At 36.9% G+C, this 23448-nt stretch overlaps 1 protein-coding gene across 4 annotated transcripts in view; it reads left to right on the forward strand.

Moving 5' to 3' along the window:
* The first annotated feature begins 1329 nt into the window (after nucleotides 1-1329).
* The window catches only part of LOC131053726 (serine/arginine-rich splicing factor RSZ21), a 36420-nt gene continuing 14301 nt past the window's right edge, over nucleotides 1330-23448 (forward strand). The window contains exons 1-3 of one of the 4 annotated variants that reach the window (XM_057988346.2): nucleotides 1330-1660; nucleotides 12309-12397; nucleotides 14435-14648. In XM_057988346.2, coding sequence (XP_057844329.1) covers nucleotides 1572-1660; nucleotides 12309-12397; nucleotides 14435-14648 — 392 coding nt within the window. In that variant the 5' untranslated portion in view covers nucleotides 1330-1571. The remainder of the gene's footprint in view (nucleotides 1661-12308; nucleotides 12398-14434; nucleotides 14649-23448) is intronic. The other 3 variants (XM_057988345.2, XM_057988348.2, XM_057988347.2) reach the window with 3 other exon arrangements.

Here is a 23448-nt window from a genome sequence, read left to right on the forward strand (position 1 = left end):
TTAAAAATACTGTGTTCACATGCATTAAGAGGACCGAACCTCTTTTGTATTTGTTTTTGCGCAAGCTCCACTTCGAACGATGATCCTTACCTTGTCAACAAAGTTGGTTTTCAGAAAGCCTGCAAATGATTGGTAATTGTTTATGCATTTAGACACTTTTCAAGTCAAAAAAATGGGTAATGAGTTTAGAAGAAACTCATTTGACCTAAATCTGCAACCATAATGCAAACTATGTTCCACACCTCTTGCAACTACTAGTCAATCCTTTCTGACATGAGGAAAGAAAAAGAACTATTTGCAACACTGCTAAAATACAGAGGCCACAACAGATAAATACAGATGAACATTCTAGAGGGGGCAAATTAATACCGCCAACAACTGCACAAAAAATGGATATGTATGCATTAGTACAAATAATAATATTCATGTTGTCCTTTCCAATAATGGGACCTAGACTCTAATAGAATACAAATACGAGAGGCCATTTCCTGTACGATGTCCTGTATAAACAATAAAATGCATTCAAGACATACAAAAATGTAAAAAATAGAAATAAATATGAGAGTTGTATGTTGATATTTACTGTCACCTATACTTTAATAGAATACAGATGCCAGAGGCCATTTTCTGTACATTGTCCTCTACAAACAATTCAATACATTGAAGGAATACATAATTGTCAAAAATAGAAATAAATATACATTGAATAAAATGACATTTCTTAGGGATACATATCTCATGCCATAATATTTTATTGAGATTTTGGTATAATTTATTTACATTTTGGTACATTTCACTGAACAAAATAAGATTTCCTTAGATTCTTATCATTTTGGATTGTTGTAAATAAATAAAATATTAGACCATTTAACAAAAATAAAAATACATTTTTATAGATCAATAAGAAAAAAGATAAATAGTGTTATTCAAATTTTAATAAAACGTGCCCTAAACAAAACTATACAAATAAATATGAATGTTTCAAAATACTCCAATATGATTGGTTAGCCTCAAAGAACTAATGCATCCAATAAATGCATTAATAATTCAACTAATAAGTCCAAGGGGTTGAGCTTAACTGGTTAACTCTTGGCCTTCCATAGAATGGGGAAGGACATAATAATAATAATAATTCAAAATACTTATTACCTATCAAAAAAATAAAAATAATCCAACTAATAAAATAGAAATATATACAAATAAATTAAAAAATAAAAATAAAAAATGAAATTAGATCACATGGCTCCAAAACAATGCTATACACTTTTTAAAAAGAGCCTCCACGATGCTACATGGAGTTTCGTCAATCGGACTTCAAAAAATTTTGTGGAACAATTTTATTGTTAACCCATTTTTTCTTTCTATTTCTAAAATTCCAAATCTCCTCTGGTGGTATTCGACCTCCGTAGTTAAGCTCGTCACTCTGGCCTTATTTTTATTTCTTCACATGCCCATTTTCTGTTATATCTGTCTCAGAAATCGGCCTAGCGATCCAAATCAGTGTTTGCTTAATATTTTTACCATTGTTTGTCTTGGAAGACGTAGTTGAAAGTTAGTCAAGCTAAGAAGAAATGGCTCGCATATACGTGGGGAATTTGGATCCCCGTGTAACCGAGCGGGAGCTGGAGGATGAGTTTAGAGTATTTGGTGTACTGCGCAGGTGGGTTTTTCTCTCTTCTTTCCGTAACACAGTGATTTTACCAATGTTTAAGCTCTTATTTAGGGTTTCTAGGGTTTTATGGATTGTTTTTGAATAAATATTTTTTCTTTTTCCTTTTTTTTTTTTCTCTTCAAATTTGAGGCCTTTGACTGTGTACCGAGTATAATGCAGCATGAGTAAAGATCCCATGTCGATCGATATACCGCCAATTTTCCTTGCTATTCATTGCGTTCACCTTTAACGTTAGGGTTATGTTATTATCGTAGTTGATGTGAGCGTGTCCGTAGGGTAGCTGGCTAGATGGTGAATGCATGTGTAATCCACAATGAATGTGAGACACTTGAAGATGGAGGGAGATAGGCTCGTGAACCTCGAAACAATTTAAGGTAAATAAATGAAACAATTCCCTTCACGAACCCTTGTATAAGAGGATCTCATACACGATTAATTGTCTCACTGCACAGAGACCTCGAAAAGTACCTTTACCTTTACCTTTTCTGGTGATCATAGATCAAAGGGATAGCGAGGTATAATACAAAAGAGATGACCCCTTTCGAGAATTATAGGAAGATTTTGCTTGTTTTAAAAGGCGATCGTTTTAAAATTATTTTCCTTTAAATGTATTTAAATAAGATTTTTCTAGCTTTCTTTAGTTGTAATGTCCTTGACGAAACCCCCTTTCTCTGAAATATTGTAGATTGTAACATGAGATTTCAAAACTTTTACATTAATTGCTATCATTGTATATTCCCTCATGGAATAACCTTTCCTTTTTACTAAGAGGAAAAATGTATTTTCAGCTCTGTTCCACAAATTCTACTTTTTGAAGGGTGAGAGGATCACAGGAATGCAAACAGTATATATATATATATTTCTAAAATCCTAAGAGTGTCATGTAAATAGGATAATGCCACAGGGCAGGGATGGAAAACTGAAGGTTGGAGATGCGTACCTGTTGAATCTATGTGTTTTGTAAATAATATAAGGTGCAAACAAACGTCTTGCTGTAAATTGGTACACTTCCACATGCCCTGGAGGGGGGTAGCTACACCCCAAACAGTGGATCTACTATAATCAGACAAGCAATATGGCTGCAGTCTTGCAGATAGAAAAGACCGAGAACTGTATTATCTGGCATTCTGCTGTAATGGCTTGCTGTCCCCATTGACTACCAATTGTTAATGTCAGAGAAGCTAACCTACTTTTTCCATGTATTCAAGCTTCCTTCCATTTTGTATTTATGCAAACAACTTTTAAAGATCTGATTCTTAGTGGTTGTTGCTTAAATATTGAGTTTTCCCTGGATTTCTGAAATCACCCACACCCCCTGGTCAATATAGTTTTGATCAGAATGGCAAGAGAATTCCTGGTTTGTAGTTATGTTGGTGGAGCCTCAACAATCTCTACTTACATAGTTCCTTGGTCCTCCAAGACAGTTTCGTTTAGAATCTTGAGAATGAAGCTAGAAATTTCTCAATATGACTGGGTGATTCAAATAATTTGGTGATATTTTTCCTCTGCTTAGTTCCTTGGTCCTCCAACATGGTGCCGTTTAGATTCTTCATTGTTGAGAATTAAGCTTGAAAGTTTTTGATTTGACTGGTTCATTCAAAGAATATGGTGAGATTCCTCAATGACTTTATTCTTCTGGGTATCAAAATGACTTCATTTGTGCCTTAATGTTTGACATATTGGAGCATTTTTTGTGAAGCTGTGAACATGGCATTCCACTTTTGCATAGTCAGAGTTGAGTCTATAAACAACCAAACCCTGAAATTATTTTCACAGGTTGGTCTTTGGGACAAGTCTAGTTCCATGCAAGTACTGTCAAAATTGGTTACAATTTTGTGGCTAGACCTTGATACATGTACATGGCATTCCACTTTTGCATAGTCAGAGTTGAGTCTATAAACAACCAAACCCTGAAATTATTTTCACAGGTTGGTCTTTGGGACAAGTCTAGTTCCATGCAAGTACTGTCAAAATTGGTTACAATTTTGTGGCTAGACCTTGATACATGTACAAGCTACCCTACCTGTTAGTTGTTGCCAATTAAATATGGAGAAATTTTCATCCATAAGTGGAGTGGATCATTAGGCAGCTAAATCTATTTTGAAGACGACTGGTATGGAAAAGAAGCACAGTTAAAATAAATAGTTGGAGTGATTTTTATAACTAGGCTTTTTTCTTGATCTTTTCAAATTTCATTATGATATTCAAATCAAACAATAAAGAAGCCTGAAGAGCATTTATAAAGGGGAGCATTTCCATCCAAACAAAGTCCATCTGGAGGCAATAAATCCAGAGGGCCTAATATAAGATACTGAAGGCTTACTTGCACTGACATATTCAATCCATGACAATTTTAGACCTGAAATTAGAGAGATTATTTTATGTTTAGATTTTGTTTCCCTTCATCTTAGTAGAAGGAAAAGAATGCGGAAACTGTCCAAAAGGAATGAAAAGTTCATTGCAAAGATGGCTTCAAAGAGGTAGAAGCCAGGATGTAGAGTGCTTTGGTAAAAGGGAGAATGGTTGTAGTTGTAGGGAAAGTGTCACACCCCTGCCAGGAAATATTCTCACACTGTCTTTAGAAAGAAAATAAAAATGCCAATGCTCAGAAAATTGTCTTATTTATAAGGCTTTACAGTTTTCTGTGATTTAGGTTAAAGGACTAATGTATAAAGCAGCAGTTTGTATGATTAAATACTAATTGCCCAAGTCAGGCAGTGCTATAATTAAAGTCTATATTAGACAGCAATTAGCATGTTAAATTATTAATATAAAGAAAACGTCAAAAGGCAGCGATTTTATCACATTGAAGTACAGCAATCTAAAGTCAGCATTGATGCATAAACTTGTGTATATACAGTGATCCATATAGAAGACAACAAAATAACTATAAGTTAAGGCATATTTTAAAGATTTGCGTGTTAAAAGAGAATTGATTTGTGCTTATATTAATATGTGTGTTATTAATCATTGATGGGGAGCTTACACTTAGACAGTGATTTAAATAAGTTAAACAGCAGCTTTTTATTACTGAAGGGGCAACGATCAGTTATAAGAAGCACCACTTTTGGGAGGGTTGTGATTGTGAAAGGACATAACCCTCCATTACTGATTGAGGGATATATATAGCAGATCGGCACTCAAAGGAAACCATCAAAGAGATCAGATCATATATAAAAATCTGCAATCAGTAAACAGTAGACTGGTAATCCAGCAAGCAATTGGTATGCAATATGGATGGATGATATATATTAATGAGTTTATTAATCTATTTATATTTCCATAATTAGTAAAATTATTTATTTATTGCCTTACAAGCAATGATAGGTGGAATTGAATGAAATATGATAGGGAGAGGCAGAAGACCGGTTCCCAAAATCTAAGCCAAAGAAACGGGACTCAGACTCGGCTCGGACTCGGCAAGGCCGACTTGGACTCGGACTCGGGACTCGGCGTCAGACTCGGCTTTAGACTTGGTTGGACTCGGGAAAGTGAAAAACTCAAGAAATTTAGAGATTTTTTAAGATTTAAAACTTGTTTCAGGCACCCTTTATTGAATACACCTTAAAGACACAATAACATCATCAAACTCGGCTCATTTGATTACATACACAAGTATACATCAATCACATAAGCATAAACGCAAATTGTAGCTGAAGGAAATAACAAACATAGATATATAAATATTGTCAAATGTATACAATATTACAAAACTCATGGAATAAAAAATCCATGTCATCATATGATTATCATCAAATGTTTCATACAAATACCAAAGGTAAATACAACTACAAGCCTATGGCTCAGAGGAGCCTGCACCCTCCGGTTCCAGCCCCCTGTGAAGGCGTCTAAGGTAGGTCCTGGATGATTCGACAACCATAGCTGCTCCTCATGACACCATGCCATGCTCACCAACATTAGGAACATCCGTGTCACTATCCGCCTCTGAATCTCCTGTATGTGCTCGTGCTCTCCGCTCCTCCTCTGCCATGGCTACAGTCTCAACCTCTATATCTACCCGGTCGATCCAATCAGTGTCAGACTTGGAGCTTAAATTTTCCCTACTTATATTGATGCAGTTTCCCCCCATATTTTTTGACGGGGGTTTGGGGGCAGCGCCCCCAAGGTGGGGTCAAGGGGCAGCACGCCTTGCGCGCTCCCTGTCGCGATACAGGGCGGGGTCGAGGGGCAGCACCCCGCGAGGCCAAAAAAACTTATTATTTAATAAAGGTGTCAGACCCTAATTTTTCTCATTCTCAGGCGCTCCCTGTCGCGATATAGGGCGGGGTCGAGGGGCAGCGCCCTGCGAGGCCAAAAAAACTTATTATTTAATAAAGGTGTCAGGTGTTATTTTTCTATTGGCTGACATGTTGTAACCCTAATTTTTCTCATTCTCAGGCGAAGGTTGTAGTGAACAAAGACAATACCATTCATTTAAAAAGAACTTTTTAAAATGTATTTTTTTTGTCATTTTACTAACCCAACTAGAAGCCGAGTTTGGGGCTTGGGACTCGTCGAGTTTGGCGAGTTTGAGCCAAACTCGCCAACTTGGCAAGTCTGGCGAGTTTGCTTGCTAGACTCGGACAAGTCCGAGTCCTAGAGACTCGACGAGTATGACTCGGACTCGGACTCGCTGAGTTTAGGCGAGTCCCGTTTCTATGATTGAGCACACCGCCCCTTTGTTGGATGGACGGGAGTTCCTTCCACTTGTGGGCCAATGGGTTGAATTGTCTTGGTTGGATGTTCCATGCACTTGGGCTTAGTTGTGATGAACAGTCTCCGGGTGTCCTCTCATGCTTTTCCTTCCAATCCCTACTATTGTTCGATGTTGGAACTGAAACTATAAAATAAAAGCAATCATGTATGGGTTAGAAAGGAGATATGGAAGGGAGAGCTAGTAGGCTGGTTCCACAATATAAGCACACCACCCATGTTGGATGGACGAGAGTTCCTACCACTTGTGGGCCAAGGGTTCAAATTGTCTTGGTTGGACGTTCCATGCTCTTGGGCTTAGTTGTGATGAACAATCTCCGGGTGCCCTATCATGCGTTCCCTTCCAATCCCTACTATAATTGATTGTTAGGAATTGTAGAATGAATCCAAATAGGAGACATTTTCTATCCTTTTTTTTGAATTTTAATTGCTTATTTACTTAGAAGTTCAATAGTTACTAAATGATTTAATTATAGAATATTAATTGTAAACAAATTATGTTGTTGGAATTGTTACTTTGGGCAAAAACCAGGTATACCCCATCAAGGGACATTACAGAAAGAACTTGGCCCTCTTCCCTTGTGTAATATGGGAAACTAAACTACCATTGAATAATGATCTTTTTTGCCAAATTTCACTTGTTGAAATGTTGTAAAGTGCACAATTGATGGCAATCTTTTCAAACTATTTCATGAGTATCTGGCAAATTTTCTTGTTTCAATGAATTTTTGTAAATTAAGCAAAATGCTGATATTGACATTTTTTATAGTTATATTCATTTTATGTTTGTTTTATCAATATTATGATTTTCTAATTTTTCTTTTGTCACTGTGTGCATGCTTTTGCAATCAGTTCCTTTTTATACAATTGACTTTGTGTTTATTCGGTTGTGACAACTTGTCTGAATTATTTTGAACTTTTCCCGAGCTAATATTTTGCTTGAGCTATCTATCCCTTTCCTACAAAAAGCTGGTCTTTTCTAATGTTTGATTCACAAAAGCAGATATCAGGAAAATATCACAATATATCATGATATGTTTGATTTTGGTCGGTGTCCCAGTTTTCCTGAAAATCTTGTTTTTTAAAAATTTAAAATATTAAGAAAATAGTGTGAGTTTTCTTGTCTCATTTTCAATATCGCCTTTGCATTTATTTGCTCTTTATTCTTTGAGTTTAAAACTTTTTTTTTCCGATAAAGAAAAATAAGAATAGTTAGAGAATCTTTTGTTTTTTTCTACAGGATTCCACATTCATGTCTTCTTCATTTATTGTCTGCATTTCATTTTAAATTTTTGTGGGTGTGGTGCCTCTTTGTGATTTTCAAACGTTCCTCATGAATTTGTACTCTCCCCACATTTGTTTACATAATTACATTTGTTATTTGCATTACTGACAAATTTCACAACTCAATTTCCTACAGTTATAATTGTTGCACTTTCATTCTTTGACAACACTCCATATCTCCTTATGCTACATTAATTAATTCCTTGCTTTTCTTTTTTTTTCTGGTGTCTCATTTTCCATATTTTTAATTCTTTCCCAAAATTAACTTGAACTGTTAGTACTCCTTTGCAAGTTCCATTGTATAATCTTACCTAACAAAACAAAGTGTTAACATAATAATTGTGCCACATAGGATAAAAGTGACGTTCCTTTAATTTTATAAATTATTTCATGCTTTCTTTTAATTTTTTTTCTTTTTCTTTTTTTTGACCTTTTTTTATATTTCATTAATTTAATTTTTATATATTTGGTTTTGGTTTTATTTTTTCTTTAAGTGTATATATATTATTTTGGATTTATTTGTAGTATGTCGAGTTTTTTTGCTTTGTGAGTTTTTCTAACTTTTACTCGCCGAAAAACTCACCCGAGTTTTTGCAAAAAATTGTGGAGTACTCATTGAGTTTTTTGCAAAAAACTTGGCGATTTTCTATAAAAAACTCGGGTACACAAAAAAAAGAGGCCCAAACACGTAAAAAAATTATCAATTTTTGTTTTTTTAGGTCAGTTTCATTCTCTTCATCAGAATATATACATGAAATATAACGTTTTTCTTTCTTATACTTTAAGTTATATTTCATGTATATATTGGTAGGATGTTTGAGAGTGGTTTCAGATCTCTAGGAGTTTTTATGCAAATTATAGGTTTTAGAAGATCTTTTAATTTTTGACAGTCAAATTTCAGTAATTAGTATGCTCCTATCAACATTCTTTCGCTCTCTCTATCTCACTCACTTTATCTGCCCCGAATTTTAGACCTATCTATTTCACTATCACTCTTCCTCTATCCCCCTCTCTACCACACTCCATCTCACGCTCTCCTCTCTCCCCCAAGATCTAGACCTATCTCTCTACCCCTCTCTTTCTCACCCTCAGACCTTGGCGAGGGGTGCTACTCTCAACCTAATTTTAATTTGCAGATGCTTGGTGCAAAGTTGGGGTGGAAATACCCCACATCTCAAAAAAATTGCCCTCAAAATCTTATGTCAGCCTTGTAGTTCATCCAATTGTGAGCGCAATTGGAGCTTGTTTGAAGCAATCCACACGAAGAAGAGGAGCAAGTTAGCATAGAAATGCCTCAATGACCTTGTCTTGTGCAATATAATCTTCGATTGCGCGTAAGGAAGGTAGATGAAGTAGAAGGTGGTCCAATTGACTTGGATGATATAGATCCTTACAGTGATTGGACATCACAGGAGCAGCCTCCATTGTTTTCCGAGGATGACATCACTGATTTGGAGAGGCAGGCTATGGAGGAGGGGGGTGGATTTTCGTTTCAGTGATTTGACATCACTGATATAGATCCTTACAGTGATTGGACATCACAGGAGCAGCCTCCATTGTTTTCCGAGGATGACATCACTGATTTGGAGAGGCAGGCTATGGAGGAGGGGGGTGGATTTTCGTTTCACGCTGGATGACATTGAGGAGGAAGAGGATGAGGAGCCATTGCCAATGCCAGAATCAGGTGGAGACATAGCTTCATCCAGGATGGAGGACAAGCCAGCCGTACCGAGTGAGGAGGCATAGTCACGCCCACTGCAGACTTCTAGGACTAGACCCTCTAGTTCTACCTCTCCCCTAGTTTTTGCTAGAGTCGGGAAGAGGAAGTTGTAATTGTAATGATGTATTTACTTTTGGTTTTACAAAAACTATTTACTATTTTGCTTCCAAGCTCAACCATCAGCATTCCTCATGAGGATGCAGTTTTGTAGACACTTTGCATTTAAATATATCTAGAATCAGCTTGTTTCTTTTGTGTTCTCATTTATTGACTCATTGGATGCATCTTCTCATTAAATTTTGCAAAAAAAATGCATTTTAATTAAATTTAAGCTTGTTTTTAAGTTACTGAGTTTCTCACCGAGTTTTTCACGAGTTTTTTTTTTCAGGCCTTGGCGAGTTTTGTCGAGTGGAGAGTAGTTCATCTATGGTCTAGCATTTGCATTTTACAATTGATTTTGAGTGTTTGAACTTTGAATTTGAAGTAACAGAAAGAATAAATTTTAGCTTCTAATACTTTTTTCTTAGAAATAAATAAATTTCTTTCTATGTATTTAGCAATGAAATAAACCAGATTATTAACAATGTTCAAATCAAAGCTACACTAATCTCTTTTAAAACTGTAAATACAAGAGTTGGGAATGGAAATTAGAATTGAAACTATGCTCCTGAAGAAAAACTGAGAAAAAGGTTAGGACACGTCTGATAAAAAACTGAGGCCAAGCAAAGTATCCTTGGAAATTTTCTTTTGAATCTATGCACTTTTCAAAATGGGTGTTGCTGCTTGCACTCAGGAGTTGGTGTCTTTCTGGATGCTGGTGTCCATGAGTTTGATAGCCTTCAATATTTTTGTAAATGCTTGCTAAAATTCTCTGATGCTCACTATGGGTTCAAAATTTGAGTATCATGCTCTAGAATAGAGATCTATTCAGCTAAAGTTGGGGAGAAAAAAGTTTGAGTTTGTTTTATGGGAAACTGCCTCAGTTGCTCTTCTATTTGGCTTATTCAAGCCTTAACAATAGCACATAGGAATGTTTGAGTTTGAAAACCCTAGTGTAGGTGTCAATTGTGGTGTGTGCTGAAGAACAAGTGCCTGGAATACACACCCTAAGTGATGAGGGAAAAGAGGATAGTGGAGATCATACAATTTAAAAAATAGAGAGAAAAGGAATAAGAGAAGTCTTCTAAACCTGCATAGTAATAAAATGCTAAAGGTTTGGGCAAGGCATCAAAGGGTTAGAGAGAAATGGAGAAGCTGTGGTTGGAGGGAAATAGGATGATTGTTGGGAAGGGAATGAAGATAGAAGGATTCAAGGTGATCAATGGCTTTGTGGCACAATGGGGGGCTTCCAGTTTCCAATATTCCATCCTCTATCTTTGTGCACTACCTCTAGCACTTGGTCGGAGCTGAACCAACATAAATATAGTCTTCTTTGAATTTCAGATAGCTTGAGTGAGCAATTGAGTGAACACTGAAAATCAAGTGAACCCAATGAACCCTATCAAACAAGAGAAAAACTAGCTTTATAGGTGAGATTGTGCAAGATAGTTGTGGAAAACATAGTAAGATTTAGGGTTACAATGGTTTTTAGAGCCAAGACCTAAAATTTGAACATGACACAAGCATTTGGGGGACACTTGTATCCGGATGTGAGCATCAAGGGGATGCTAGTGACCTGAGTGATTCAACTGTTTAAATTCCTGGAGCTGAAAGGGGGTGAGTTCCTAAGGCTTTTTCTCCAGGTTTCACACATCCTTGATTGGTACAAAGGCCAGTAAATGGGCTGAATGATGCCTAATTGTGACTTGGGATGTGGACACCATATAAGTGCAAAGCTATAAGGTAAAAGTTGCAAAATAGGCAAATTTTCAACCTGATGGTAACACACTATGCAGTGTGCACCGTAATTAGTGACCTCAAGAAAAGATCCATATTTTAGAATTCATGGATACTCTTCTTTACTTTCACTATCTCACTCTCCATGCCATTAGGATGGCTTTAAATATAAAACATTACTTATTATAGTTGTTTCTCTCTCTTTTTTTTGAATTTTTTTGCTTATTATGTACCTGATATATTGCTGGTTATATTTTGGGAAATTGAAATATCTTTTTTTCTCGGTTTGCTGAGAAATTTTCAAGGAAGACATTTGCTTCTGTGATGTGATTGTGGTGCATTTGTGAGCTAGCCCCTTTTTCCATGCATAACACTCAGCTTTTTTGAGTATAAGACATTTGAAATTGGTTGTATGTGATCCCTACTGATGCACGACTCCATGCTAGTCTTCTGATAATCTAATTTTTGGCAATTCATTTCCAACTCTGTGCAAATATTACATTCTTCTTTACCTGCGTTTGTCTCAGAATAATTTTAAGATTTTCAGACATTATCAGTGACAGTCACTGAGGATGGTTTCTATTTCTTCTCTATTGTAGGGAGATTCAAGATGAAAAAATAGAATTCAGAAATCTACAAGGCATTGCCCTTTGACCTGGATGTTTTTGATGATTGATTTGTATTTCTTTGTCTTCAGATTTTTAGATCAGAAGAAAAGTCAAGTTACAAATAGTGTTTTGGATCCCTCAACTTTGAGCTTAGTCTAATAGACAATCTCACAGTAAAGTTTTTATTTCTGATTAACATAATGGAAGCAGAAAATCTGAAAATATCAAGTGCCAATTAGCATTTGGTGACCTTTCTCTAATGTGTGAACTTTTCTTGGTGAACTAATGATGTTGGATTTTTTAGTGATCACACTGAACTAGAAATTCAAAATTTATCTTAATGTTAATATTATTTGAGATTTTGGTTTAGATATAATTTTATGAAGGGGAAATGTACATTGATTTTACATTTGAATGCACGGGACATTCACCTTTTTTAACTGCTATTTTGTGTAATCCCTCTGACAATTTGCAGTGTGTGGGTAGCTCGGAAACCACCTGGCTTTGCTTTCATTGAATTTGAGGATCGTAGGGATGCAAATGATGCTGTACGGGGTTTGAATGGTATGATTTTGATATTTCAAATTATGTTTTAAATGATACAATTTTTATACTATGAAAATTGTTATGTTCTCTTTTATACTTGGATAAAATAAAGAAACAAAAGTATTTTCTATTTGTAGGTTAACTGCCTCGAATTTCATTTTTTTCAGATTTGGTGTGCCTGGTATTGGTCTATTCTTATAAAGTTATGTTGACTTTGTATGTAAACATATCTTTGCTTTATATTGTTTTCTCACTGTAGCGGTGATTATTTTTGTTACTTGTTTGGGATTATTATGTTATATGGTGTGTATGAGCATATGTTTAGATTTACTTGCATTAATTATATGAATACAATATTCTTGAGTGAATGAGTTTTATAATCTTCAAGGTTCTTTTGCGAAGACAACAGGAACAAATTTAAATTGTGAGTGATTCATGATAGCCACTTTCTTGTTAATATCCACTGTTCATGACAAATTCTTGTGGTCAAGATTCCAACTTCAGAGTAATGATTTTGGTATCATCTCAGGAACTGAATTTACAAGTGGTCGTGTGAAAGACTCTGAGTGTAAACTTTGTGGCTTTTTTGTGCAATGCTCAATAAGTAGATACCACACCATATTTGAACATTCTTAATGATTATATTCAGGATGTAATAAAAGGAACTGAGTGATACATATCCTGTTATAATAGAGCATTATGCTTTTCAAATTGTTATCAATACTGTGATTGTTCACAAAACCATTAATTTCTTGCATTGCAAATTCACATTCATAATGTTTAAGATTATTATTGGTGTAATTCAGGATTCAGGACTATAATGTATGGTGTTATTTTGTATTGAACATCTAACATTTTAATCCGTTGGGATTCATGGGGTACCTCAAGGAGTGGGACCATGCATTATCAATTTTGTATTGTCCAAGCATATGTATTTTGTACCGTTTGAGATTTTTTACAGATGTAGGTGTCAGGATCATAATATCTGGTGTGTTTACTGGTTGATGCTTACTACACCTATTTATATTTCTTGGCCTAGAATATGTTTTGATTGATTGATTGGTTGTCATCCATGGACTGTAGAATAATTTTGTAGTAAACTTTTCTGTCAGAAGTGGTGTTATGTTACCATTTTGTATTGATTAGTTTGTTGTGAGTTTTCCTTAATGTGCATCCATCAGGTGTATGATTGAACCTGAATACTATTTATGGCTTCTTTTTTATCAGATAATTGGGGTCTTGTTCTACAAGAGAAAGATGGGCCCTCTTCTGTCTGATGGATGAGTAATATTAAAGCAAAGCAGGTTGCAGTTGTTATGTTGCCATGAAATATCATCTTTTTATTTTCCTATAGTTTTTTGTGATTTGGGCTATGATCTGTTACCTGTGTTTGAATCTGCATCTGAATCTTGAAACAATCAATGAAGTAAACTTTTTACAAACCGATTAGCATCAATTGGTCCTTATTAACCTAAGCTGGTGTCAAATTGTTTAATTAAGAATAAGCTAACTTAATGCTTTTTGATAAATTTCTGGGTGCTTTTCTTATATACATCATGCTCTTTTGGCTCCATGCCACAGTTTCAGATGTTCCTACAATTTCCTAGCATTTGCAGAAGTCAATTTAACCTTTGATGGGACAAACTGTTACTTCATGGAAGATAATAAAACATTTTGGGTATATTTGCTTGAGTAAGGTATATGAAGTCTTAAACTATTGACAACATATGGCAGGGGGATATTTCTGGTGAAAGATAATAATTCTAATGTTAAAATGAACACCAGATTGATACATATCATTCCTGGAATATTTTCTGCCTTAGAAATCAAGGAAACTCTTGAATTTTCTAAGATTGATGTGAATCTACTCACTCTGAAATGGAACTAGTTTCTTTATACTTATAGTAATGACTAAGGGCAGTGATGCATATTGTGAAGCACATACTATTTGGTACATATTAAATTTACCAGTATATGAGGTAATTTGAGATTATTGCAATGTTTTTGTTTGCTCTTAAGTTCTTACAAGGTTCTATGTATAATGTCTGTTTGCAGGTAAGAATGATTGGAGGGTTGAGCTTTCCCGCAGTTCTGGTGGAGGTGCACGTGGGAGTCGTGGAAGAGGAGGAGATGATCTTAGCTGCTATAAATGTGGCGAATCTGGCCACTTTGCACGTGAGTGTAATCTACGATCGGGCAGGGCAGACTATGGCGGCCGACCTAGAAGTCGCAGTCCACGGTATCGTCGGAGTCCAAGTTATGGAAAGAGGTATGATTTATGGACCCGCTGCTGATAAAAACACCAGCTATTATGCAGAAAGCTTTCAAGTTGTATCATATTTGTGGTGGCAAATCGTCAATTGAAAATTTCAAACATTTTGTTGAGCCATTTGGTGGTAAATCAGTTCAACTTGAATGAAAATTCTTCATAGTAAATGTTGAATTAAAAGTTTTGAGAGTTTGTTTCATGGTAAATACAATGTTGAATGAAAATCCTAATTTTTTAAATGAGATTTAAGTTTTTAACGCAATTATCCAAAGGATGCATGTTGAAATTGGGCGAATAAATTCTGAACTACAGTTAAACCCAGCCTGTACTGGACACATATCTAACAGAAGATGGAGTGCTGACTTTCTTGGAGGAACAACAATGTGGACAGTCCTAAAGATTATTTTTGTGTTTAAAGTATAGAAATATGATCTTTCATTATTTTGGTTTTCGAAATAAGACCGAAATAAGAAATAAAAAATCAATAATGTTAATTTAAGTTATTTGAAAACTATATACAATGTTGTAGTTAATGCTGCCCTTGAGCCTTCTGGGGGTTTCAATCCCCAGTCTCTGCATTTTTATTTGCTTTCTATAGCTCTATATCATCTCTTTTTTTTGTGTTTTTTCACGGTTTTTTTTCCAGGTTTTTTGAAAATCCACTTTTTTCTCAATTAAATCCCCATTTGAATAAAAAATCTTATACTTTTGGCTTGCCAATTTTTTCTCCAAAAGATTTTTGCTGCTTTGCTTAAAACTATGAGAGATTCTTTTTAAAAAAATTTCAATAATGCAAATTTGAAAACTTTTGTATATGATGGTTTATATGTGCCGTTTAAAACATGATGCTTTGAAGTTTTGCAAATTTCCAAATGTGAAAGGTGCAACTTCAATCCAATGAGCTGGGAGTGCATTGTGTAGAGCTGGTTGTGAAAATGCATTATCCTGTACAATATTTTTCATGTGGAAATTTCTGCAACTTTAAACCCTTCTTTTGGAAACAATAATCTACAAGTGATGCAAAGAATATTTCTGGCAAGGAATTTTTTGCAACTTCAAAATCCTCATGTTTAAAACAATACAACTGATGGGAAGATAAAATAATCTATTATGGTATTTGTTTATTTCACTTTTGAGCTCATTTAGGAAAGAATGGACAAATAAGAAAAGTCTCACCGTTTATAACAAATCGGCCCGCATTTTCAACATTGCACTGTCACACGTGCTAGGGTTTTTGTTCAAATGGAAACTAAAAGATAGTTTTGGACAGTCATTTAGGGTTTAGGAGAGGTAAAAAGCTCTGAAAAATGTAGATAAATTTTTGTTACTGCTGGAATTATCATGAAAGCCACCACATCCAATGGGGGATTGTCTTGGTGTATGCAACAACTACAATTTCAGATGATTTCAAGCCCAGAAAATCAAATCTTAATTGTACATGCAGTTCAACCTTGTATCTGACTCTGAAAAATAATTGGATAGATTAATTGAACGATATACAAACGTATATATAGAGTTTACAAGATGATGTTCTATAAAAAGAACAAATCGTTAAAGTGAATGACTAAAGGTAAATGCTAAATAAAGCTTAAAAGAAAATTAAATAGAAGCTAACTATGCGTTTTTAATAAAGAAGCAATAATTAACACTTAACGAGCTAAAAACTAAAAAGCTAAATGATCATTAAACAAGGAACTAAATATAGGTGAGTAAAATATAATTAAATATTCTAATACCCTCCCTTAATGGTCATTCTATCTATCACACCAATCTGCCCTCTAAATTTGTCGGAATGTACTGCAATATCACTGATCCATCTTCAACATGCTTGTGGATGAAATGACAATGTAGTTCCACATGTTTGGTCCCCTCATGGAAGACTGGATTCTTGGCTAATTCAAAACCCCTTGATTATCACAAAACAAGGGAGTAGGTCTTGGTTGAGACATATGCATGTCTGCAAGCATCCTACATGTCCAAATTGCCTTGCATGCTGCCTTAACAGTTCCCCGATACTCTGCTTTAGTCGAGGAAAGAGCTATTGCCTGCTGCTTCTTGCTGGTCCATGTGACTGCACCTGTACTCGAGCTGAAAACATACCCAGAGGTTGACTTTTTGTCATCAATACAACCTGCCCAATCTGAGTCTGTAAAATCAACCAGCCTAGGATCTCTGCTTCTGCTGTATAGAATGCCAAAATTAGGAGTGCCCTTCTTATATCTTAGCACACGCTTCGTTGCAACCCAATGTTCAGCTTTTGGGGCTGACATGAAGCGAGAAATATAGCTCACAGCAGAACTGATGTCAGGTCTAGTGGTGGTGTGATAGATGAGGCTGCCCACTAGTTGTCTGAATGAAGATTCATCTACCACAAGTGAATCTGATTAGGCTGATAATTTCAGCCCTATCTCCATAGGTGTAGATGCAGATTTGCAATATTGCATTCAAAATTTATCCAATAGGCTCTTGCATACTTTGATCGAGAAATGAATATGTGGCTATCAGTTTGGCAAACTTCTACACCAAGACAATAATGGAGAAGTCCCAAATTCTATCATGTCAAAATTCTTGCACAAATTCTGTTTGACCTGCTTGATCAAATGTGTTGCACTGCCAGTAATGATGAGATCATCAACATAGATGACTAGAAATAGAATATCATCACCAGTTTGCTTGACATACAAATTGGGATCAGAAGGACTCCTCTGAAAGCCTTGATCAATCAAGTACTTATCAATTTTTATATACCATGCACGAGGAGCCTGTTTGAGGCCATAGAGTGCTTTGACTAGTCTACATACCTGGTGTTCCTTACCAACAACCTTGAAACCTAGAGGTTGCGTCATGTAGACTTCCTGCAAATCACCATTGAGAAAGGCACTCTTGACGCCCATTTGATGGACTTTCCATCCAAACTGAGCTGAGAGAGTGAGGACAAGCCGAATGGTACTCATCTTGGCTGTGGGAGCAAATGTCTCCTCATAGTCAATGCCCTTCTTCTGTGAAAACTCTTTTGCTACTAACTGAGCCTTGTACTTATCAATGGTTCCATCAACTTTATACTTTACTTAAACACCCATTTGCAGCCAATGGGCTTCTTCCTTGGAGAAAGATCCGACAATACCCAAGTGTTTTTTTTTCAGAAGACTATGTTGCTCAACTGCCATAGCTTGTTCCCTCCCAGGTACACCTTTAGCCTCTGTATATGTTTGAGGCTCATAAATACTGTGAATGTTGGCCATAAGAGCAAAATTAGCTATGTTTTGCTTGCTCTTACCTCTAGTTGATCGACCCTCAATGAGCTCATCATCATGAAGATCACCAATGGTCTTGGCCCACCACTTAGGCAGGAGGGTAAAATTACCAACATCTGTTGCAGGATGAAGAAGATTACCTGGAAAATTGCCCACAATTGAAGAGTCAATTGAATCCCTCCCATTAGGTGGAGATAAGGGAAGGGGAACACCCATACTTGAAGCCTTTGGAGGTTGATTCTCAGTGCTCAAATTAGGAGAAGGTTGAAAAGGCCCTCGTTCTTCATCAAATACTACGTCTCGACTCAATATGAGATGATTAGTGTCTACATCAATCAGCCAATAAGCCTTATGGTTGTCAGTGTAGCCGACGAACTTCAATTTTCTTACTCTTTGAATCCAGTCTGGTGCGCTTGGCATCTGGTATCCAAACATAAGCTGTAGAGCCAAAAACTTTCAAATGATTGATTTTGGGCTTCCTACCAGACCAAGCTTCCTCTGGAGTCATCTTCTTAATGACCTTTGTGGGAGACCGGTTTAAAAGGTAGACTGCAGTGAAGACCGCTTCCACCCAAAAGTGTTTTGGAACATTTCTATGCTCCAACATAGACTGAGCCATCTCAGTGACTGTATGATTCCTGCGCTCAACAACACCGTTTTGTCGAGGGGTTTAAGGTGTGGTAAGCTGACGCTTAATGCCATGTGATGCACAAAAGTTGGTGAACTTTGTAGAACGAAATTTCCCTCCATTGTCGGACTGAAGAGTGACTATTTGACAGCTAGACTCTTTTTCCACTAAGGCCTTGAACTTCTGAAACATTGTGAACACCTTTGATTTCTGAATAAGAAAATACACCCACATGCGTCTGTTGAAATCATCAACAAAGAATAGAAAATACTTGCATCCAGTGATTGATGGAGTGTTCATGGGTTCTGTTGTGACGTATTCACACATCGCCCCATTGCAAATGGGGACCCCTACCTTTTTGCTTTCTAGGGTTAGTTTAGTTTGCTTGGTTGCTTGGTCTTGGCTATTAGTCTTTGCATTGAAGAGTCGCTAGGGGGCTCATTAGGATAGCAGGCTCTGCTTGAGTCAGGTGGATCTCCTCAAGAGGTCAGTTCAATTGAGTGATTAGGGGTTATTTAGATCATTCCTAGGGTATTTTTTTGTGTACTATCCGATCGCACTTCAAGTTGCTAAATCAAACCTTGGTTGAATGCGTAATGTCCTCCTAGTTCCCATCCCTTATATCAAGGACAAAGCGAATTTGCCTTGAGAAGTCGGGAATGTCATCCTGATCCTCAAATGTCCTCAAATTTGGCTAAGTTTGGAATGTCATCTTGATCCTGAAATTTGGCTGTCTGGAAAATTGAAGAATCCTCCAAAAACTAGATTTTGCATTATAACTTCTGGAGGTTCGAAACCACTCTCATACATCCTGACAATATATATGGAATATAACTTAAATTAAATGTCACTTATACTTAAATGTTATATTCCATATATGAATCCTGACGGAGAGACTAACATGTCAAATTTCGCTCCTAACCCTTCCAAAGGGTCTAGAGCAAATTTCCTTATATCTCTCTTCTTGGTCATAATTTGCCTCATATATCTTATCCCTATGGTGTGATTGAGAGAGTATTGATGTGTGAAACGAAGAAATGTGATGGAAAGTGAAGGATTTAAGCATAATTGCAAATTTCGCTCCTGACCCTTTCGAAGGGTCCAGAGCGAAATTCCCCAAAAGGCCTATTTCTTCACTAAGGACATCAAATAGTGGACATGCATGGCAAGGAAAGGATTCAAAAAGACGAGTCTAAAGCAAGATGAATGAAAATGAGGAGGAATTGAGCTTGAAAGAGCAATTTTGCTCCTGACCCTTCTAAAGGGTCCATAGCGAATTTCCCCAAAAACATGGATTTTCCTCACAATTTTAAAGCAAATTGCCTTCAAGGTATTTTCCTAAGATGGTTTGAAGCTAAACAAGCAAGCTAGGAGAAAGCTTTCTCAAGGACAAGCCCTATTTTGCAAATTTTGCTCCTGACCCTTCCAAAGGGTCCAGAGCGAAATTTTTTCAAGATCTTGACCCTTCCAAAGGGTCCAGAGTGAAATCCTTGGGATAGCCTAAATCCTTGCCAAAATGTTGAAATGGACACCACTTTAAGAGCAAGTTAGCTTAAATATGATAAGATAAAGGGGAATGGGCAAGTTCAAGGCAAGTTGGATGTGGATTGAGCCTAAAAATGTCAATTTCGCTCCCGACCCTTCCAAAAGGTTTAGAGCGAAAATCCTAGGACTCCCCAATTTTGCCTGATGCACTAAAAGAACCTTATTTTAAGCTAAATTGATGGCAAGTTGACTTGATGGTGGTAGGAGGTTTGACAAGTTAAATACAAAGCAAAGAAAGGAGAAAAGAAGTGTGAATTGAGCTTCTTAAGGAAGAATTTCGCTCTTGACCCTTCCAAAGGGTCCAGAGCGAAATTTCTTAAAACCTCTATTTTGCTCTATGTTTGAAACCAAGATTTTTTGTTCCTATGGCATGGTTGGGAAGGGATTAATGTGTTCTTGCCTCGAGAAGAGATTTGAGGCAAGGAGATGATGAAATTTGAGCTAAAATACCAATTTCGTTCCTGACCCTTCCAAAGGGTCTAGAGCGAATTTCCTTATAGGTCCTGTCCTTGGCCAAGGTCCAAAGCGATATCCTTCTTTTTGGTCTTTTTGGGGGTCAAATCAATGATGTCTTCAGGAGAAAGGGATTCAAAGGTCAAGTGAAGTTCAAGGCTAAAGGAATGTGTGAATTAAGCCTAAAATGCAAAATTTCGCTCCTGACCCCTCCAAAGGGTCCAAAGCGAAATTCCTAGGAGGTCTAATATTTTGCCTAGGTCCTTGAGCAAAACCTATTCCTAGGCAATTTTGGAGGCGAATGACTTGATCTTGGTAAGGCAATGTTGAAAACGAGGTCTAATTGAGCAACTTTGTCAAATTTCGCTCCTGACCCTTCCAAAGGGTCCTGAGCGAATTTTATTATAGGGCTTGTCCCTGGAGAGGGTCCAAAGCGAATTTCACTATAGGGCCTGTCCTTGGAGAAGATCTTGAGCGAATTTCAGTCTAATGCCTTCTTGTTGATGATTTAAGGTAAGAAATGCTATTGTAGAATGGATATATTATGTATACTTAATCATCTTTTGTTTGTTTTGCAGATCAACAAAATCAAGTTCGAGGGAGACCAGGCCAGGACAAGGGCGACGTCTTCAAGTTTCATCATTATCGAGGACACTTCAAAGGCATGGAGGAGGACTCAAAGTGCTTCTAAAGCATTGGAAGACTTCAAGTGTTCGAGGAGTTGCAAGCTATCCTCAAGACCTCATTCTACCACATGAAGAAACCACAAGATGTTAAGAAGAAAGATCTTATAAACATTTCAAGGCGAGGTGAGCTACTAGAGAAAGAAAACTTGACAATGAGGAGGCTTCATCAAACACATGGGAGTCAAGGAGGTACATCATTCATCGCATGAAAGACAGAGGAGGATCAACCAAGGCACAAACACAAGACAAGGTGGCATCCTAGTCACTATTCTTCCAGTCAGATAGGTCCACCTCAACATGTCTAGATTCAATGTACCTGACTCACCAGTGATGGCACAAACTTCGAGGCACCTACCCATGACATCTATTGGTCCACACTCATGGAATGCAATTTTCTCATTGGCTAAAGGAGTTTGTTGTAACAAACCCTAATTAGGGTTTCCATCTTATAACCCTAGCCATTATTGTAAGTCAATCAGAGCCGTTGAATTGTAAAGAGCTCTCTATATAAAGCTCTGGCTCTTCATTTGTAAGGGTTAATAGTTAAGAGTTAGCTAATAATAGTTAGAGAATAGTTAATAGTTGGTTAATAGAGGTTAATAGCTAGGAGTTAGTAGCTAGAGTAGTGAATAGAATGGATCAGGAGGAGAAGGCAAGAAATTGTTGCCTAAATTGTAAATGAACTCCATTTTCATTGAAGTTATGGTGAAATGTCGTTTCTTTGCAATATGCATGGTCTCTTGTTGAATCTTCATTTTAGATGGTAAATAATTAGATTGAATGAAGGAAGTTATTGAATGCACTCACGTGGAATCCGCCTAGTCCAAACCACTAGCCTCTTGCTGATTGTAAGTGCGCCTTGCATGGTCAACTGGCATAGAATGAGCTTAATCTCAAGTCGTTACGCGTCTATTGTTCATGCATTAACTTGAATGGTGATCAGTGTATGATGGTGTACGATTTTGACATATTCGAAGCATCCCTTAGAAGATCGCACTTAGCTGGTGTTGAATTGTTCAGTTTGATGGTGAAACCTAGCCCAATAGGACTCCACCTAGTCGTTCATCTATATCCTTGCATTCTAAGTCCTAGAATAGATTCTTTAAACCCTATGCTTTGTCCATTTCTTTATCTTCCAGCTAGTAGATAGGATTCAAGTTCCAGGAGATTAAATGCTCAGGCAGTCGAATGTAAGTCCCCTTTTGATTCCAGCATAATCACATCATACCACAAGAAATATCCACACGTAGAGACCCTACATATAAGAACCTTGGAGTCTTCTCGAATGATCCTTAGGCGAAATCTTCAGCGTTCGGGGAAACTTTGTTCAAGAGAGGATTAGATACCTTGGTATTTTATTTTGTGTTCACATGTGCATAAAAAATACATCAACAGGACCATAGATATCTGCATGAACGAGCTGCAAGACCTTGGATGCTCTCCAAGCGTCTCCATTTGAAAACGAAGTCCTATGCTGCTTTCTAGCTTGACACGCTTCGCAAACTCCATGATTCTGAGTTTGAATCTTTGGTAGTCCTACAACTAGATCCTCTCGAACCAATTGAGAGAGATAGTGGACATTCAAATGCTCACATCGCTGATGCTAAAGAGTGTTGATGGAAGTACTCCTAGCTGCCATGGCGAGCTCCTGAGAACTACTAGAATCAACAAGGCTATCAAGACCATGATCCTCAATGCCAACAACTGCTGTACTACGAGTCTCCCTTTCAACAATGTTGCACTTGTGCAACCCGAAGGCGACATCCAGCTGTGGTGAGTGCTGCATAATCTGACTGACTGATATTAGATTGAGCTTCATACCAGGTACATGAAGATCCTTAAAGAGATCCCAAATCTCTTTAGCTGTTTTACTTGAAGGCACCTGAGTGAGTTGATCATCTGTGATTGAGAGTTTGATAAGCATGATAACCTCTCGATTCTTCACATCATGTTTGTCTTGATCATCACTTGATGTTGTAGGATGAGATTCCTTGCCCAAAACAATCTGATTAAGGCAACGATACTAAAAATGGTAAGCATGTGCTGTTTCCAGGTGTTGTAGTTGCGGTTGTTGAACTTTTGACTGTACATGATGTTGGTCAAAGATGCTATCATGGAAACCGAGGTTGAACGAGGTCAATCGAGTGAAAGCAAGAGACAGAAGAATCTGATTAAAAAATCAGAATAGAAGCAGCTGCAAAAAAAATTAAAACCCTGGAGCAGAATTCAAGGCA

The sequence above is a fragment of the Cryptomeria japonica genome, chromosome 6, assembly GCF_030272615.1.
Source record: "Cryptomeria japonica chromosome 6, Sugi_1.0, whole genome shotgun sequence".
Lineage (NCBI taxonomy): Eukaryota > Viridiplantae > Streptophyta > Pinopsida > Cupressales > Cupressaceae > Cryptomeria > Cryptomeria japonica.